The sequence below is a fragment of the Drosophila santomea genome, chromosome 2R, assembly GCF_016746245.2.
Source record: "Drosophila santomea strain STO CAGO 1482 chromosome 2R, Prin_Dsan_1.1, whole genome shotgun sequence".
NCBI classification, from domain to species: domain Eukaryota; kingdom Metazoa; phylum Arthropoda; class Insecta; order Diptera; family Drosophilidae; genus Drosophila; species Drosophila santomea.
Window position 1 is genome coordinate 1,838,039 of NC_053017.2, and position 16,076 is coordinate 1,854,114.

Sequence of the window (16,076 nt, forward strand, 5' to 3'; positions counted from 1 at the left end):
TGAACTAAACCCTTCATTCGTTACCGGTGCTTTCGACACAATCACGTGTGCATCGCCACTCGTCTTGGCAAGCAGGTGAAACAACCTTTCCACCGGTGTGAGACGGGGATTTTTGATAGGAAATGGTCTCGGAATGTGGGCCACCGAAGATAATCACCAGCGAAAACTTCGGTGTCCACTGGCGGTAGACGACACCCTGTCGTCGAAGGTGTGGGAACACTGACGGAAGCCTGAGTGTACTGGAAAGCCTTTTCTATTATCAATTGAAGATTGGCAACACACCTCGAATAGACGGAATAACAGTAGCTGCATTTGGATTCCAGCACTGTGAACCATTTTAGGTCGAACCATTTTAGGTCGAAATCTACCGCACTTTGCGCCATTTTTGCGACCGATTGAGTAAACCTTGATAAGAGACCGGGGGGTATTGACGAATTCGTCGCTTTTTGTCCTTTGAATGGTGGTGGCAGCCTTTGGCTTTAACTGAGACGTCCGCGAAGATGCGGATTGGGACCTGTCCATGCGGATCGAAGGGATCGTATGCGGTTTCTTGTCGCCTCCCATGGGCATTCTCAGAATCGACTTCTGCAGATCAGGGCTTGTCACCTGACTTGGGCAACGGGTGCCTTGGAAGAAGCGGCCAGACGGTCACAGTAATGCTCTTGGCGCGACAAGCTTGTCGTCGGCGAAAGAAGAGACGAATTGCGTGAACAGCCAAATGGCATGCGGCCGCTAAAGCCGGTTGAAACAACTGGGTTATTTTAGAACGGCGGAAAAAGCCAAAAAAAGGTTTAGAAAACGCTTGCCCGCAAATAACCTGACTCCAACAACCAACGGGCAAAAAGAATATACTCGCCGGCGGCGTACAACGATGACACGACCACGAATAAGTGTGCTCTGCGACTCGGGAGCGGATCCGAAACTAGCGAATGTTGCGCAAGCGGATGGTGCCCTATGCGGAATGGACAACAGAATTGGAAACGGAAGTGTAGGCAAGAAGATCCGAGATCTCGAATATATGAATACAAATATTAATATTTCGTTGCTCGGACGTTGAGCTTTCTTATATTCTGTTGGGTCAGAAAACCAAATTAGGTTTACGAAGGGTTGTCCGTAATTCGAAAATAATTAATTAATAATTCAGAAAATAGTAATCGCAAAAATGCACTTATTCTCAAACTAAATAATTGCGAAGACGGAACGGTGGAATTAAAACCTTGGCTGTTTTGCTGTCGGCAAGCAGTGTGTGCGTAGGGACGGAAGATATAGGTAGAACAAACAACAACAACACCGCGGCCTATGCAGCGGTTAACTGGACAAAAAACAATAAACAATAAAACAATATATTACTTCGTAAATTAATAATTTATTATTATAAAAAATACAGTGGCCCCTCACATATACATAAAGTATTCCTACTTTTCAAGAATTCTGGGCACATCAACTTGGGGCATTCCAGATCGTTTGCTCTTGCACCATTCCTAAGGAATGATTCTCGCCTAAGAAGGAATCTTGTTCTCAAAGACGCTTTTGACTCAAAGAGTACATAGATCTTCGCCAAATGAAGCCTGTGTCTCCAATAACATACACACTATCTTCCCCACCACGTGGTTTTCAAACCCGAAAGTACGACAACAAAGGTCCGTGTGGTATTCAACGCATCCTGTCCTTCGTCAAATGGGAACAACTTGAATGACATCATTCATCCAGGGTACTTCAGTCTGTCTCACCCTTCAGCGAATTCTCTTTCGAAATTATGAATTTCACACGGTTACGTTCGGCCTTACTTACGGTGCAGCAGTTGTCTGATAATGTTAACGCCCGATATCCACGTGCGTCTCAAATAAATTCGAATTATATGTACGTTGATGATGTGCTTGCGTGAGGCTAAGATCCTAATGCAGGATATTTGGTTAGCCAATATTGGATGGGATGAGTTTCTTCCTATAGAACTACTACAACTTTGGCAGCCTTTCCTCGCAGCCATAGTTCTCTACACAAAGTTGAAATTTCGACCGGGAGCGTAAGTTCAAATATGGCTTCTGTAACACGTCCCAGAAGGCCTATGGTGCGCCGAATTATGTTCGCATCCAATATGACGGAAGCATTTCGTCAGGTCCTCTAACGTCAAAGACTTAAGTCTCCCGTATTAAAACTGTCTCGCTCCCGCCTTAGAATTGTGGTGCCGTTCTTCCTTTGTACTGCAACTCTTCCCCACATCCCTTTCGGTCGAAAAGAATCGTTTCTGTGGACTGATTCCACTATTGTGCTGGCATGTTTGAACAAGCCACCTTGTCAATGGACAATTTTCGTAGCAAATCGAGTGACTACCATTGCATTGCTCTGAATACAAATGCCAGCCAAATGGAGAAAATCAGCTAATGTTTCGCCTCATCCGGACGAGATACTGGAATCCGAAGCTGCGGAACCTGATCAAACGGGTGACCACGACCTGCAAGTCTCAGCTGATAGGTAGATTACCTAAGCCCAGAACCTTGTGATGTAAAGAGCTACTCAGGTCGCACCTGTCAAATTACCAAAGGCTATGTGTGCGTCTTCGTGTGCATCTGACTTGATCACGGATAAATTTCTTGGAGCCCTCTCAAGGTTCGCGGCTAGAGGAGGGTGTCCTTTGTATCTCTATTCCGACAACGGAAAGACCTCTGACCTCACAGGAGACTTCACCGCTATAATTAAAACACTTGTTACCTCGTCGTTTAGCCATCAAAGCCTATACTGGCATTTCCCTCCAGGCTTGCCGAAGGCGATAAGGTCATCGTCAAAGAAGACAACTTGCCATCGTACGGGTGGAGGCTAGGACGCGTTCAAAGGATCTATCCGGTTCTCGAGGAACTCGATCGTCACGATGCAGCGTCTGTCATAAATACATCCTCTTCGGACTTGTTCGCGGTTCCTCCGGTTCCACCGAACGGTGGCTCCGGGCGGTACTCATTAATAAAAACTGCCCAAATTGTCGGGCACACCAACACTCCAAAGGGTCTCGCCCAAGTGTGTGTCGCTGCCGTGTATGTAGAGAAGCAGATTACACCCTGCTGCATCTCCATTGTCCACTAGAGAGGACAGAACCACGAGACGCCAGAGCCGAGTACCAGCGTCGGGCAACCGCGACTCTCGACAGTGCTCTTCCACACTGCGACGGCTATCCTACGGTTCAACCTTCGGTTCGAAATCATGGCTAAACTGACATTGACGGATCGTTGGCCGATGCCATAGGCATCACTATCCTGGAAGTTGGCGATGAGAAGGTATGCAAGGGCACTCTCTTACCGATTCATACGTAGACTCCTGCCCGAGATCTGCCAGACTCCGCAAGAACGGTCTTCACCAACATCATCTGGGGCGACCCATCAAAACACATTCGAAGTCCAACGCTTCACTTCTTTTAATTTTAACCAGTGTGCTGGTAAGGAAGGTCGCATCTTTATTAGTTATACCCGTTACTCGTAGAGTAAAAGGGTATACTAGATTCGTTGAAAAGTATGTAACAGGCAGAAGGAAGCATTTCCGACAATATAAAGTATATATAAAATCAGGATCAATAGCCGAGTCGATCCGGCCATGTCCGTGAGTCCGTCCGTCTGTCCGTCCGTATGAACGTTTCCGACCATATTATACATATATTATTGATCAGGATCAATCGGGATCAGTCGATCTGGCCATTGTCGTCTGTCCGTATGACCGTAGGGATCTCAGAAACTATAAAACCTAAAAGGTTGACATATACAGATTCTAGAGACATTGACGCAGCTCATGTTTGTTGACCCATGTTGGCACACCCACACACCTCCCAAAACTGCCTAGCCCACAGTTTTGAAAAATGTTCTGATATTTTTTTAAATTTTTTTTATTAATTTCTATGTTATATTCTATTTCTATGTATTTTCTATCGATTTGCAGAAAAACTGTTTGCCAAATATCTTTTTGCCACGCGCACGATAACGCCCACAAACCGCCAAAAACTGTCATTGTGGAAATTTCTCTCTCGCACTTTCACTAGGAAAGTAAAATGTATCAGATAGTCGGGGAACTGGACTAAAGCGTTCTTTCTTGTTTTTTATATATTTACGTTAAGTTCCATATCCATGAAATTATGTGATATTTAATAAATAATATTTGCATCGAGTTGGTCTGGGTATTTTGTTTTAATCCTTTCGATCGCTTTTTCTGTGTTCCGTTATTGTGAAGTCATCAGATTTCGCTCGTCACGTGATGAATTCACTTCAGTATATATCAAGAAATATTTTGTAATGTGGAATAGAGAAATAACTAACTTGCATTTTAAGACAGAAAGAGTAAAGACGTCCCAGTATGACTCGCATTTGGAGCACGGTAACAGAGATTTCTGGAGCAACTTTTTTTTACGCTTTTAAAAGGTTATTAATTTTAAAGCTACAAAAATATAATTTTTAGGAGTCAAAAGTTCAAACAATTGCAAAATACAGAAAAAAAATTTGTAATTGGTACTGGGAAGGTGATATATTCAACAAATTTTGTGGATTTGTCCGAACGTATGGCAGCCGCTGTATTTACAGCCGATTCATTCGCTATCCCTGATCTTCTTTACAAGCAATACTCGACAGTATAAAATATTTATATAATACAATATTTTACAATAAAGTTAAAAAGTTTACCTAACACAGAATAAATACAATAAGTACAATGAAAAATACATTTTTCTTATTTGTATTCTTACGAAGTCTTTTAAGTGAATCAAAATATGAGCACAATAAATAATTCTTAGTGCTATTACAATAAGTATTATTTTGACAATAGGTTTATCACTTGGTATTAAGCTATTTTACGATCGTGATTATCAAAATTAAACAATTGTCGCTTTAAATTTTCATTTTTCGAAATGGTGTATGGTGAGAGTATGGTGGAAAACGGTTTAGTTGTTTTGGCCTTGGGTATTCGAATGTTAAGTATGTCATGACTAAGCTGTTCCGACCCTTTGCTCCAAATGGGATCAATCCAAAAGGGTAATTTCTAATTAAAAAGAAACATATTAAAGTAGATATTATATTTTTTAAGCTTTTACCTCTTTTGTTTGAGCCCCATACTTCGTTGGCTCATAAATGGATCCTAGTGCGATGCAATTTCCCATGACGTAAGGACCGTCATTTCCATTATCTAATTTGGGAAAATTTGATGAATTGCGGTGATTCAAGTTTTTTTGACGTCTACGCCAAAGTTCGGATTGTTGATCATATGAAGTGTCGGCTGGGATAGTTGTTTCTGCAGATATGTTTGTTAGATCTCCTGCTCCTAGAGTGACATTTAGCTCGCTAGACGAGTTAAATGAACTGTTAAATAACTGAAGAGATTTCATAGAGTTTTCCTTGTTGCTGTAACTATTGGAAAGACTACCACTGTCCAGAGCTGATCCGAAACTATTAGGCAATGATGAGATGGTTCTTGACGGAAAACGATTTTCTGGCAGATTAAGTAGGTCGCTATCGGCATGGAATGTTTGGAATGTAGAATAATTGTTGAATGTTGCGCTTCGTTTCTGGGTGGGCTGACTGATTGGAAGTCCATTATACTCCCCAAAGTGACTATGAAAGCTCCGTTGTGCTTGATTTTTATAATATGGTTGATTCTGGGATTCCAGCATGTACTGGTCTTTGCCAAAGGAACTTTGTCGAACTAACGGGGGGTTTGCAAATTACAATCATTAATTTTGATATTGCTTAATAGGACACCTAGATTTTACTTACGCTCACAGTTAGTACTGATGAAAACCTCACTTCTTTCTTGCGTTGGTCCATTGTTAATCCTGAATAGTTCTTTATGTGCTGTAATCACTGAATATAGGTTTGGGAATCCAAATTCAAAAGTGGTGCCAAGGCCACAGTTTAAACCATTCTTGATCTCATACAGATACATGCTTGGTCGCTGTTCAAGCATACGTACAATGGCAATTAAAAACCTCATGAAACGGGTTAGACGAATGCACTGTATGCCACCATCATTGTATATCTGAAGTAAATAATATGAAGCTATATGTTCTTAGAAAATTATAAAAAAATTTTACCTCAATAGCATGTTGCATGGCTAAAAGAGCTGACTCTGACAGCTGGTCCTTATGTTCAGCATTGAAATCTCTAACTAATGTGCTTTTGTGAATCGCTTTTAAAAATTGTTGAGATTGAGGTATCTTAACTTCCCCTCTAACGTTTGTTAAAGCTGGTACGTAAGGATCCCTCTCAATGACATACTTACACACCCTGTAGCAAAGAAAACGAAACTCAAGATCGTTATTGTGGCAAATGATCCAAATGGTCTGCTCTTTTTTTTTCAGCTCGACGTAAGGCATCAGCTCAACTGCCATAGCCATATCCGAAACCCCTAAAGTTTTCGGTTTAATTTGGTAGCCATATTTCTTTTTGTGCATTATGAGCACCTGATCTAGCTTCATACAGTGCGATGGGTTTCCTGTTGCATTGCGAATTAGGTTCTCACATTGTTCAGAGAAAACTCTTCTAGCCATTTTTGGCGAGAGAACAATTTTCTTGTCCTCATCAGTTGTCAACTCCATTTCCACTAAACCATTAATTGCATCTAAAAGATCGGCCAGTTTTAGAAAGCCGTAGTCACTTAAACGACATTGGTATGCAAAGTGATAATGATAGGAGCGTACAAACTTCTGAAATGAAATTGTGTACTGAAGAGCGTTTTGAAAGAGCTCGATCATTTCGCCAGCGAACACACACGTTTTTTCCATTTCACTGTTAGTCTGTTTGCGTTTTGGCATTGATATAAGAATATCTTTTCCGTTCTGTACAGTGCCTAAAGTTACGATATTGGAGCTTACTAAGCCGTCTAGAATGTCTATAAGGTCGCACACTCCATAATCAGTGATGTCAAATGTCTTATTTTGGGTCTGCGTAAAAACTAACGGCAACTGCGAAAGCAGAACTGAGTTGTTACCATTTACGCGTAAAACCCGCAATAAGTCTGATGTAAACCTGCGTATTTGAATACGGTGGGTAAGCGTAATTTGACGATTTTCACCGTCTCCCATAATTTGAACAACGTTTGACAATGCCTCAAACAATTCGATTAATTTTGTATAGCCATAGTCTGCAACTCGACATTGCTTTCCGAAGTGATTGTGATAGGCTGGAATAAAACGGTTGAATTTCATAGTTGATTTTGGTGACATCTTTAACAGCTCTATAACTTCGCGGGAAATTTGGAAAAGCGGATCGGCAACTGCGTTTTTGAAATAACTTCCACAATTCATGCGATCACTGGCAGTTAGGCTACATGAACTGGCATTAAAAGTTCCTGATTGCATTTCTTTGTTTATTTCTAACCATCCAAGAATTTTAATGCCAAAATTGTTTGCCCGAACTTGAATTCCCTGCACACAGCAGATCAAATGCTCCAAGTTGACGCCATTTTCATTGGCCATTATTGATACATTAAGCACTTCTTTGATGCAGTGAAGAAGGGTAGCCACTGGAATGTCGCCCGTATGTACCTTGAGGAGTGGATAAATTAATTTCTGAATTTCCGAAATGCTCATGAAGACATTCGGTAGTGGCTCGATTTCCTGCTCGGCCCATCCTTTGTGCTGTTCCTTTTTAAAATGAATACTGCAGTAAGGAACACTATGTTGGAGTCCTTCCATTAAGGGGGATATATCGAGTGTGTTTACCAATTCAGGATTTAAGCTGATAAACTTTTCCTCATTGTTGTCCGAGTTAATGTTACATATGTCTTGCATTTTGTATAAATCTAAAACACTGATTGAGGTTTTAAAGCGCGACTGAAAGAGTTCTCTGAACTTATACATTGGGAGGGTGTTGAACGGGACATCCTTAAATATAAGCATTATTAAATAATTGGTTAAGAAGAAGCCATTAGTTATTACCTTTAGAAGTCCTGCGACCTGACAGCGTAGTGTGTTGACCTCTGTTAGGGAGGAATCGCGAGTATAACTGACCAGCATGCGCTTGTGACCAATCTTCTTACGATGCAAATTAGAGACGACCTGCTTTGCGAACTTAAGAAAAGAGATCGTCAGAGGAAAAAAGTGTAAGTGCCTACAAAGGGAGAGTACATCCTTAAAGTAACTAACTAATTAAACATTATAAGTTCCACCTATAAAAGTTAATAGTTAGGAAACGAAATTATCGTTTCTTTCATATTATAATTATTAAATTAATTAAAACGAAAAACAAGAGAGAATGTTACAGTTTAGTTTTCTGACTATCAGATACCCGTTACTCAGGTAGTAGAAGTGCGAATAAGAAATTTTCAAATTTTGCTGGCACTTTGAAAAAAATAGGAAAACACAAACAATTAAATGAAAAAACTTTAAAATGTTTGAAAAGTGGGTGCGTGGTAGTTTTGTGCGGTTTATAAATGTTAGAGTAGGTGTAGCAAAAAGTTTTTTGGCAAATCGATAGAAATAAAAAATAAAATAAAAAGATTAGACGCATTTTTTCAAAACTGTGGGCGTGGCAGTTTTTGCCAGTTTGTTAAAGAGGGCTTGACAAACAATTTTTTTCCACACCGATATAAATTTATAAGATTAATACAAAACTAAAAAATTATCAAACCATTTTTCAAAAGTGTGGGTCTGGCAGTTTTGGTATGTTTGTGGGCGTGGCAGCAACAAACTTGAGCTGCGTCTATGTATCTGGAATCTGCATGCTTCATCTTATTTTCTATCTTCTATTGCTCCTGAGATCTCGACGTTCATACGGACGGCCGGACAGACGGACGGACAGATCCACTCGACTATTGATCCTGATCAAGAATATACTTTATATGGTCGGAAACCCTTCCTTCTGCGTGTTACATATTTTTATCGAGACTAGTATACCCTTTTACACTACAAATAACGGATATAACCATTTCAGATACCCGTTGCTCTGCTTGTGAAAATGCGAAAGAGAAAGTTAAACATTTTTTTGGAATATCAGTGGAAGTACGAAAAAAAACGAAAACAAGAGAGAACGCTATAGTCGAGTTCCCCGACTATCTAATACCCGTTACTCAGCTGGTGGAAGTGCGAATGAGAGTCTTAAACACTGGGAGTTTTTGGCAATTTGTGGGCGTTAGGGTGGGCGTGGCAAAAAGTTTTTTTGCAAATCGATAGAAATTTACAAGACTAATACAAAAATGAAAAAATATCAAAACATTTTTCAAAAGTGTGGGCGTGGCAGCTTTGGGCGGTTTGTGGGCGTTAGAGTGGGCGTGGCAACATGAATTGACAAACTTGCGCTGCTACTATATCCTGGGAGTTTGTATGCCTAATCTCATTTTTCTAGCTTTTGTAGTTCCTGAGATCACGACGTTCATACGGACAGACAGACGGACAGACGGACGGACAGACGGACGGGCAGACGGACGGACAGACGTACAGGCGGACGGGCAGACGGATATGGCCAGATCGTCTCGGCTATTGATCCTGATCAAGAATATATATACTTTATATGGTCGGAAACGCTTCCTTCTGCCTGTTACATACTTTTCAACGAATCTAGATAAATAAAGTTATTTATCTAGATGATAAAGTTCCTTTTTTTTTAAATTGTTTGCTTTACAATTTTGGCAGCTAGTGGGCGTGAAAAAAGTTTTTTCTTAAATCGATAGAAATTTACAAGACAAAAATAAATAGAAAAAATATGAAAACATTTTTTAAAAGTGTGTCCGTGGCAGTTTTGGGCGGTTTGTGGCAATAGAATAATTCTACCTATGCGATTTACTATGTGTGCTATGTAATCAGACTAATTTTAATATGGGTGTTTCCTTTTTCTTGGGATAAGTTATCAAAATCGAATTTAACTGTATAATATCATCTAAAGACTACATTGTTAAGCTATTGAACAGCAACATTAAAATCAAAGCACAAAAAAATATTTGTATTTATTATAAGTGTATTTGAACCTAATATAACATAGGGGAAAGAAGACTTCTTTAATTTTCAAGATAAATGACACATTTTCCCACAAATGCAGATGCCAACTGCGGGAGGATGGCCTGTCCGTTGCCAGTTACGCAACAAATCCACGCGTAGGAACAGCTGGAAAAACCGGGTCTGTAAAAAGAGAGTTTTTAAGGAACAGAGTCTGAAGATCGTTCGGATGGCGAATTTCTAAAGGAACAGGCAGTCGAAACTAAACAGGCGGAAGGGACGGAGGTGAACCCGGATTGCAGCTGAATCAAAAATATTTTTGGGAAATTTCCGGACTACGTATGGGATAGCAACAACTGTATAGACAGATTCCGTATAGAGCAGGAAACAAAGATGTGGTGTCCTGGGAGTTGTCCGTTCCGCGGCAACTAAAAGCAGCCGTCCTGCGAGAAATTCATGACTCCTCATGTGGATAGTCGAAAGACAATAGCACAACTGGCAGCCCGGTACTACTTGGCGGAATGCAAAGGGACATAAGGACGTTGTGCAAGGTTTAAACCGCATCAGCGTCAGGCGGCGGAAAAATTATTGACACAAATCCCCGAAGAGGTCTGGCAGCGGTGCCGATTTCGTTGCCGATATGTTGTGTATACTGTATAGTATATACTAAGTATATACTAAAACAGACCTTCCTCCTCACCAGAGTCCGTCCAGCGATACGGATCAAGACTCCGCTGCTGAAAATCGAGGAGATGGGAGTCAGCAACCAAACGAGAAGAGGGTAGCGGGATCATAGCGCCTACAGCGCGTTTCACTCCAAGCCATAGTCGTGGGCAAAAAGCCCCAGGGACCGATAGATCCACGCAGGAAGAGACCACCAGAGAGTAACCAGGGCGAAGGAGATGCTTAATGGCGAACTAATTCTTAAGTTATGCGCCTCTTCCCAAGAGAAAACGCACAAGCTCACGGTAGACAAGGGAGCAATGCTCGGAAACCGAGCTAGCCGGGTGACGCAAGCCAAGGTGTTCTAAATTCGCGACTTCGACGAGCTTACTATACAGAACGAATTGAGCAGTGCCCCAGAGTCTCAGGAAAATATTCCAGTAAACACAGTGACAAGCCTCCGGTTAACTCAGATTGGAGGAAAAGTTACTGAAGAAGCTGCTCCTGCCAAACTGGCGGACCCGGATACCTGACCATAAGCGAATCCAGTCGGGCACTAGACAGACGCTAGAGACGGTAACACGGTCCTCAATGTTGGCGACTTCAGCGCAAGGTCAGAGAGCTTAAGGCAGTGCACTCACCAACTCGAGATGTAGGATGGTGCTAGAGGCATTCGGGTTGCTGGAGATGGCACTACGAAACCAAGAGAATCAGCATACGTTCGATAGCGAATCGTTGTATAGGCGTACGAAGTGGAGCCTTAGCGAGGAGTACACTACCATAGACAACTTGCCCATTATCTGCGATTTGGGACGCCCCCAGCCTAGCCGGCAGTCCAAATCAGGAAGAAGTAAAAGAAAAAAGCGATATAGGAATACATAGAGAACGAGAAAAATATATGAAAATAAGTAATATCTTGGTTGTCTAGAAGATTCCTACGCCACTCCACCCGGAGCAGTTCCGCATCCGACGAAGCACCCAACAGGGTCAGCAACGAGGAGAACCTTTAGTTGGCAAAGTCAGAATAGCAAGGCTGTAATCTAGCTCTCTCCCTTTAACCAGCCACTTTTGGGAAGGCCAAGGGCCTGACTGATGGCGTCTCCCCAAAACCTCTCGAAGATCCAGACCTTCCAGGTCTTAGTTCGGAAAGGAAAGCGCGGTCTCTATCAACAGAGTGGGTGAAGGGGAGGTAGAATGACAAGCGGCCAACAGCTTTGCTGCAGCGGTAGCGACCGAGCTCAGGAGAGATGACAGAATCAGGAGGAAACACGAGTGAGCGGATCCAACATTTCCCATAAGCAATACTTCATGGCCATACCGCGGGGGTTCTGGATTTGAGTCGACAAAACCCGAGAATCGAGGAAGCCGGTCCACCGTTTCTGTGTGAGGCCAAAGACGGAGTGAACGGAGACATGCCGCGAGCAAGCCGGAATGCAGCGTCATACAAACTTACCCGAGACAGCGAGATCTGGAAAGCAAAGGGAGCAATAAAACTGTATCTTTGTCTACCAACCATCAGAATCAACAGCAAGGCATGCAGAATGGCTCTGCAGGAAAGGAAAGAACAATAACAAGTTTTTGGGGCCTCAAGCTTATCGGCAAATAAATTTGTTTGTAGTGTTTTGTTTGTTGTGTATTGGACAGTGGGAGCCTCGTTTACAAGCCGCTCAAATGACACTGGACGATAGGGTGGGCTGCAGAAATACTAAGACCTTTGAGTGGCAACGTCGCACCAACGGAAGAAATAGGAAAATGGCTATAATCGATTGGGAGAGGATACTGTGATTAGATGGCGGTAGAACGGAAAATAGTGAATGTAGGAAGATGAGCGGTGGTGAAAAAAGGTCCGCATTCACGGGAACGATAACGAGCGGAAAATGAAAGAAATGAAAACATTGTCCTGAGAGCAAATCGGCCCTATGGAGTCCCTCGACCTTAAACTCCGCACAAATGTAGATGTCAACTGAAGAAGGTCGAGCGCTGAACGCGTGACAGTCGAGGAGAAGCAGAATACTAATGAATAACGTGAACAATTTTAGCAGCAAAGCAGCTACCGCCGTCAAGATCAACAAGGAGCGAGATCGCTATGTCGAGACGTTCCGGACAAAGTAAGTCTGAATTGAAATACTGCGGTTTATTAAGACAAAGCACGCCTAGGCTAAGACGCCTTACTACGCCGCTAATCGAGACCAGACTCTGCGTTGGTCCGGCGAGTACAATAGTTCTTGAACAATCCTAGCAAGGACCCGTGCGGACCGACATTTCGTAGCGTGAAAGAGAGCAGACGTGGGCTTAACTTGTTGTTGTTTCGCCGGCGGTTGCCTAAAAGGCGCAGCCGTGAGCTACCTTGTGTCGATATACGATAACAATTCCTAGCCCAAGTGTATAGCACTCTGCAGCGCAGTCCGTACCATCCAGGACGACAAGAGAGGTAAGGCCGCGTAAGCTTCAGGAAAGGCTAGGGTGGAGCAAACCGGGCGATTGCACGAAGAGTAAGTGGAAACTGAACAGACGCCTGGCGGGACCGGGCGGAACCGAACTCAAGGTAGGAGCTTGCAGCTAGCACGGCGTTCTCTTTGAAGCCCTGCTCCTTGGTACCGTAACTTAGGAACGTTGACGCTTTACTAAGCCCATCAGCCCATACCCCAAGCGAATAAGAATTTCGCAACGGACCAATCACTCAAAATTCAAAAAACGTAGGGTCAAACAAGGAATCGAAAAATAAAGTCAATAGTTCCTCGATAAGCAACCGTCACCTACAATTCAAAAATAAATATATATTCTTACCACCAATACTAATGGACTTGATAATTTGCCTGTGGGACTTTAAAAAATATCTTATGTGAAATAGCATTGCCTCTTACGTAAAGATCAGGAACTGTGACTTTGGCATAGGAGCTTCCCTCAAAGAGAAGTGACACAACAGGCGTAATGGGCTTAAGCTGATTAAGTAGAAAGCTGCGTAGATGTGATTCGTCAAGCGAGTAATCCAAGTTGGTGATCTGCAAAGTTACCAAATCGCTCATCTCTGTAATCTTGGCAGAAGAATGACCTTCCTTATCTCCACCTTCTTCGCTGGCTGACCTTTGGATGGCCACCGCGGTTGTTGTAGGCCTGGAGCAAGGCAACAATACATTAGTCGGAATCGTATTAATTTGAATGTTGCGAGAGGCAATGTCGGCCATGGAGCAAGTGTTGCTTTCAGCGAATGAATTGTCTAGGAATGGAGTCACCAATGGCAATTTTGTCTGTTGCTGCGCACAGTGGTTTGTGGTCTGATAAAGCGGAACAATCGTTTGATAAGACGCTGCACATTGTTGCTCTTTGATCTGCGTATGGCTGTTGATCAGGGGAGTACTCGACATAGAGAGAGCAGTTGCCGAAGTGGTGTAGGAACGATTGTTATAGTACGGAATATATCGGTTGCGGCTGTTGAACGTGGTGTTCGACATGGTACGAACATATTGGAACAGATTCAGGTGGCTGCGAGAAGATAAGAGTTCAGAAGTTTTTTTCACTTGACCATCGCCTACATACGGGCTATGGACGTGTGACCCAGTTTTATTAAAACGTGGTCCTTCTGCTGCTCCTGCTTCCGAAGGTTTATTAAAGTTCGAGTATAGGGCGGTGGTCGGCGATAATGTTGGTAGCTGTTGATGAAGCATGGGCTCGGAATTCTCCATTACGTAAAATAAGTTTTCGCCTTTTCCGTTTCTATCACACGGCCAGCATCTAGTATGGTAAACGACAATAAAACAAAGAAGTAAGAACAATATATTAACGATTTAAAATGTAGCTATAAATATATATAAATATTAACAAGACAGTACGCCATAGTAAAATTACCCGACTGTCTGATACCCGTTAGCTAGTGAAAGTGCAAAGGAGAAATTTTAACACTGACAGTCTTTGGCGGTTTGTGGGCGTATGAGTAGGCGTGGAAAAAAGTTTTTTGGCAAAGCGAGAGAAATTTACATGTCTAAATAAAACACGAGAGAACGCTCGAGTCGAGTTCCCCGAATATCTGATACCCGTTACTCAGCTACTGGAAGTGCGAAGTGCTACTGTCAGTGTCTTCAACACTGATAGTTTTTGGCGGTTTCTGGGCGTTAGAGTGGGCGTGGAAAAAAGTTTTTTGGCAAATTGATAGAAATTTACAAGACTAATACAAAAATGAAAAAAATATCATAACATATTTTAAAAGTGTGGGCGTGGCAGTCTTAGACGGTTTGTGGGCGTTAAAGTGGGTATGGCAAAAAGTTTTTTGGCAAATCGATAGAAAGTTACAAGACCAATACAAAAATGAAAAAATATCAAATAATTTTCCAAAAGTGTGGGCGTGGCAGTTTTGGGCGGTTTGTGGGCGTTAGAGTGGGCGTGGCAACATGAATCGATTAACTTGTGCTGCGTCTATGTCTCTGGAGTCTGTATGCTCAATCTCAACCTTCTAGCTTTTGTAGTTCCTGAGATCTCAGCGTTCATACGAACGGACAGACAGACGGGCGGACAGACGGACTGGCCAGATCGACTCTGCTATTGATCCTGAGATCAAGTATATATATACTTTATATGGTCGGAAACGCTTCCTTCTGCCTGTTACATACTTTTCAACGAATCTAGTAAAACCTTTTACTGTACGAGTAACGGGTATAATGAAAAAATATCAAAACTTTTTTCAAAAGTGTGGGCACTTTACCCTTTTACTCTATGAGTAACGGGTATAAAAACAGGTGTTTGAGCAGTAAGAAGCGAAACATTCCGAGGGAAAACAATAGAAAAAATTTTGCGAAAATCAGAGCACCTAAAAACGAAATCAAAAGATTCGGCCCAAAAGGGCAAGCAAATTTAAACAAACTATACCAACAAAAAGCAAATGACGAAAACGATAGAAACAGACGAAGTATTTTTCAGATTTGGGTTTGTAATTTGTATGTTAGTAGCACATTATTATTAATATTTATAAATATTTAATTGACATTTAATTATGCGTTTTTCGTTTCGATTTTCTTTCTTTTTAACTTTATTTTCTTTTTTCTACATTAATAGCATTGGGGCCCCGTTGTGTAGTGGATAGCGCAACTACCTACTAACCACGGGGTCGTGGGTTCAAACCCCACCCATGACGAGAGCATGGCCATACAAAACTTCCTCTCTGAAATGCTTTTCTAACTTTTAGAAAGTATTCTTCCACATAAAAAATGCCTATTACAGCAATTTTCGGCAACTTCCACTTGCCTCACCGCCCCACCCCCCTCCTCACTACATGGGAGAAAAACGGGGGCACCCACATAATACCAAGCGCACCCTGTGTTTTTCTGCGAACAGCAACAACACCCAGCAGGGCGAGCGCGTTACCAGACTGTTCGCTTTTCTACGAATAACAACACAACACCGTAGACGCCAATCCCCGATGGCGACATTTGGCAGCCCCACCACTGGGATAAGCCGAAAAACTTACAAAGATTACTGAAATTAATACGAGAAATAAACGGCTCCCCAAATTCGATAACGACCATAGGCA

The 16,076-nt window shown here is 42.2% G+C and overlaps 1 protein-coding gene across 5 annotated transcripts in view; it reads right to left on the minus strand.

Moving 5' to 3' along the window:
• Positions 1-4,478: 4,478 nt before the first annotated feature.
• Positions 4,479-16,076, minus strand: part of LOC120444526 (meiosis regulator and mRNA stability factor 1) — a 51,328-nt gene continuing 39,730 nt past the window's right edge. For 2 of the 5 annotated variants that reach the window (XM_039624270.2, XM_039624268.2), the window contains exons 3-8: positions 13,420-14,287; positions 7,901-8,032; positions 6,056-7,846; positions 5,739-6,000; positions 5,060-5,667; positions 4,479-5,007 (exon numbers count right to left, since the gene is read on the minus strand). In XM_039624270.2, the coding sequence (XP_039480204.1) occupies positions 4,810-5,007; positions 5,060-5,667; positions 5,739-6,000; positions 6,056-7,846; positions 7,901-8,032; positions 13,420-14,238 (3,810 nt within the window). In that variant the 5' untranslated portion in view covers positions 14,239-14,287 and the 3' untranslated portion in view covers positions 4,479-4,809. Of the gene's footprint in view, positions 5,008-5,059; positions 5,668-5,738; positions 6,001-6,055; positions 7,847-7,900; positions 8,033-13,419; positions 14,288-16,076 lie in introns of those variants that run through there. The other 3 variants (XM_039624269.2, XM_039624271.1, XM_039624273.2) reach the window with 3 other exon arrangements.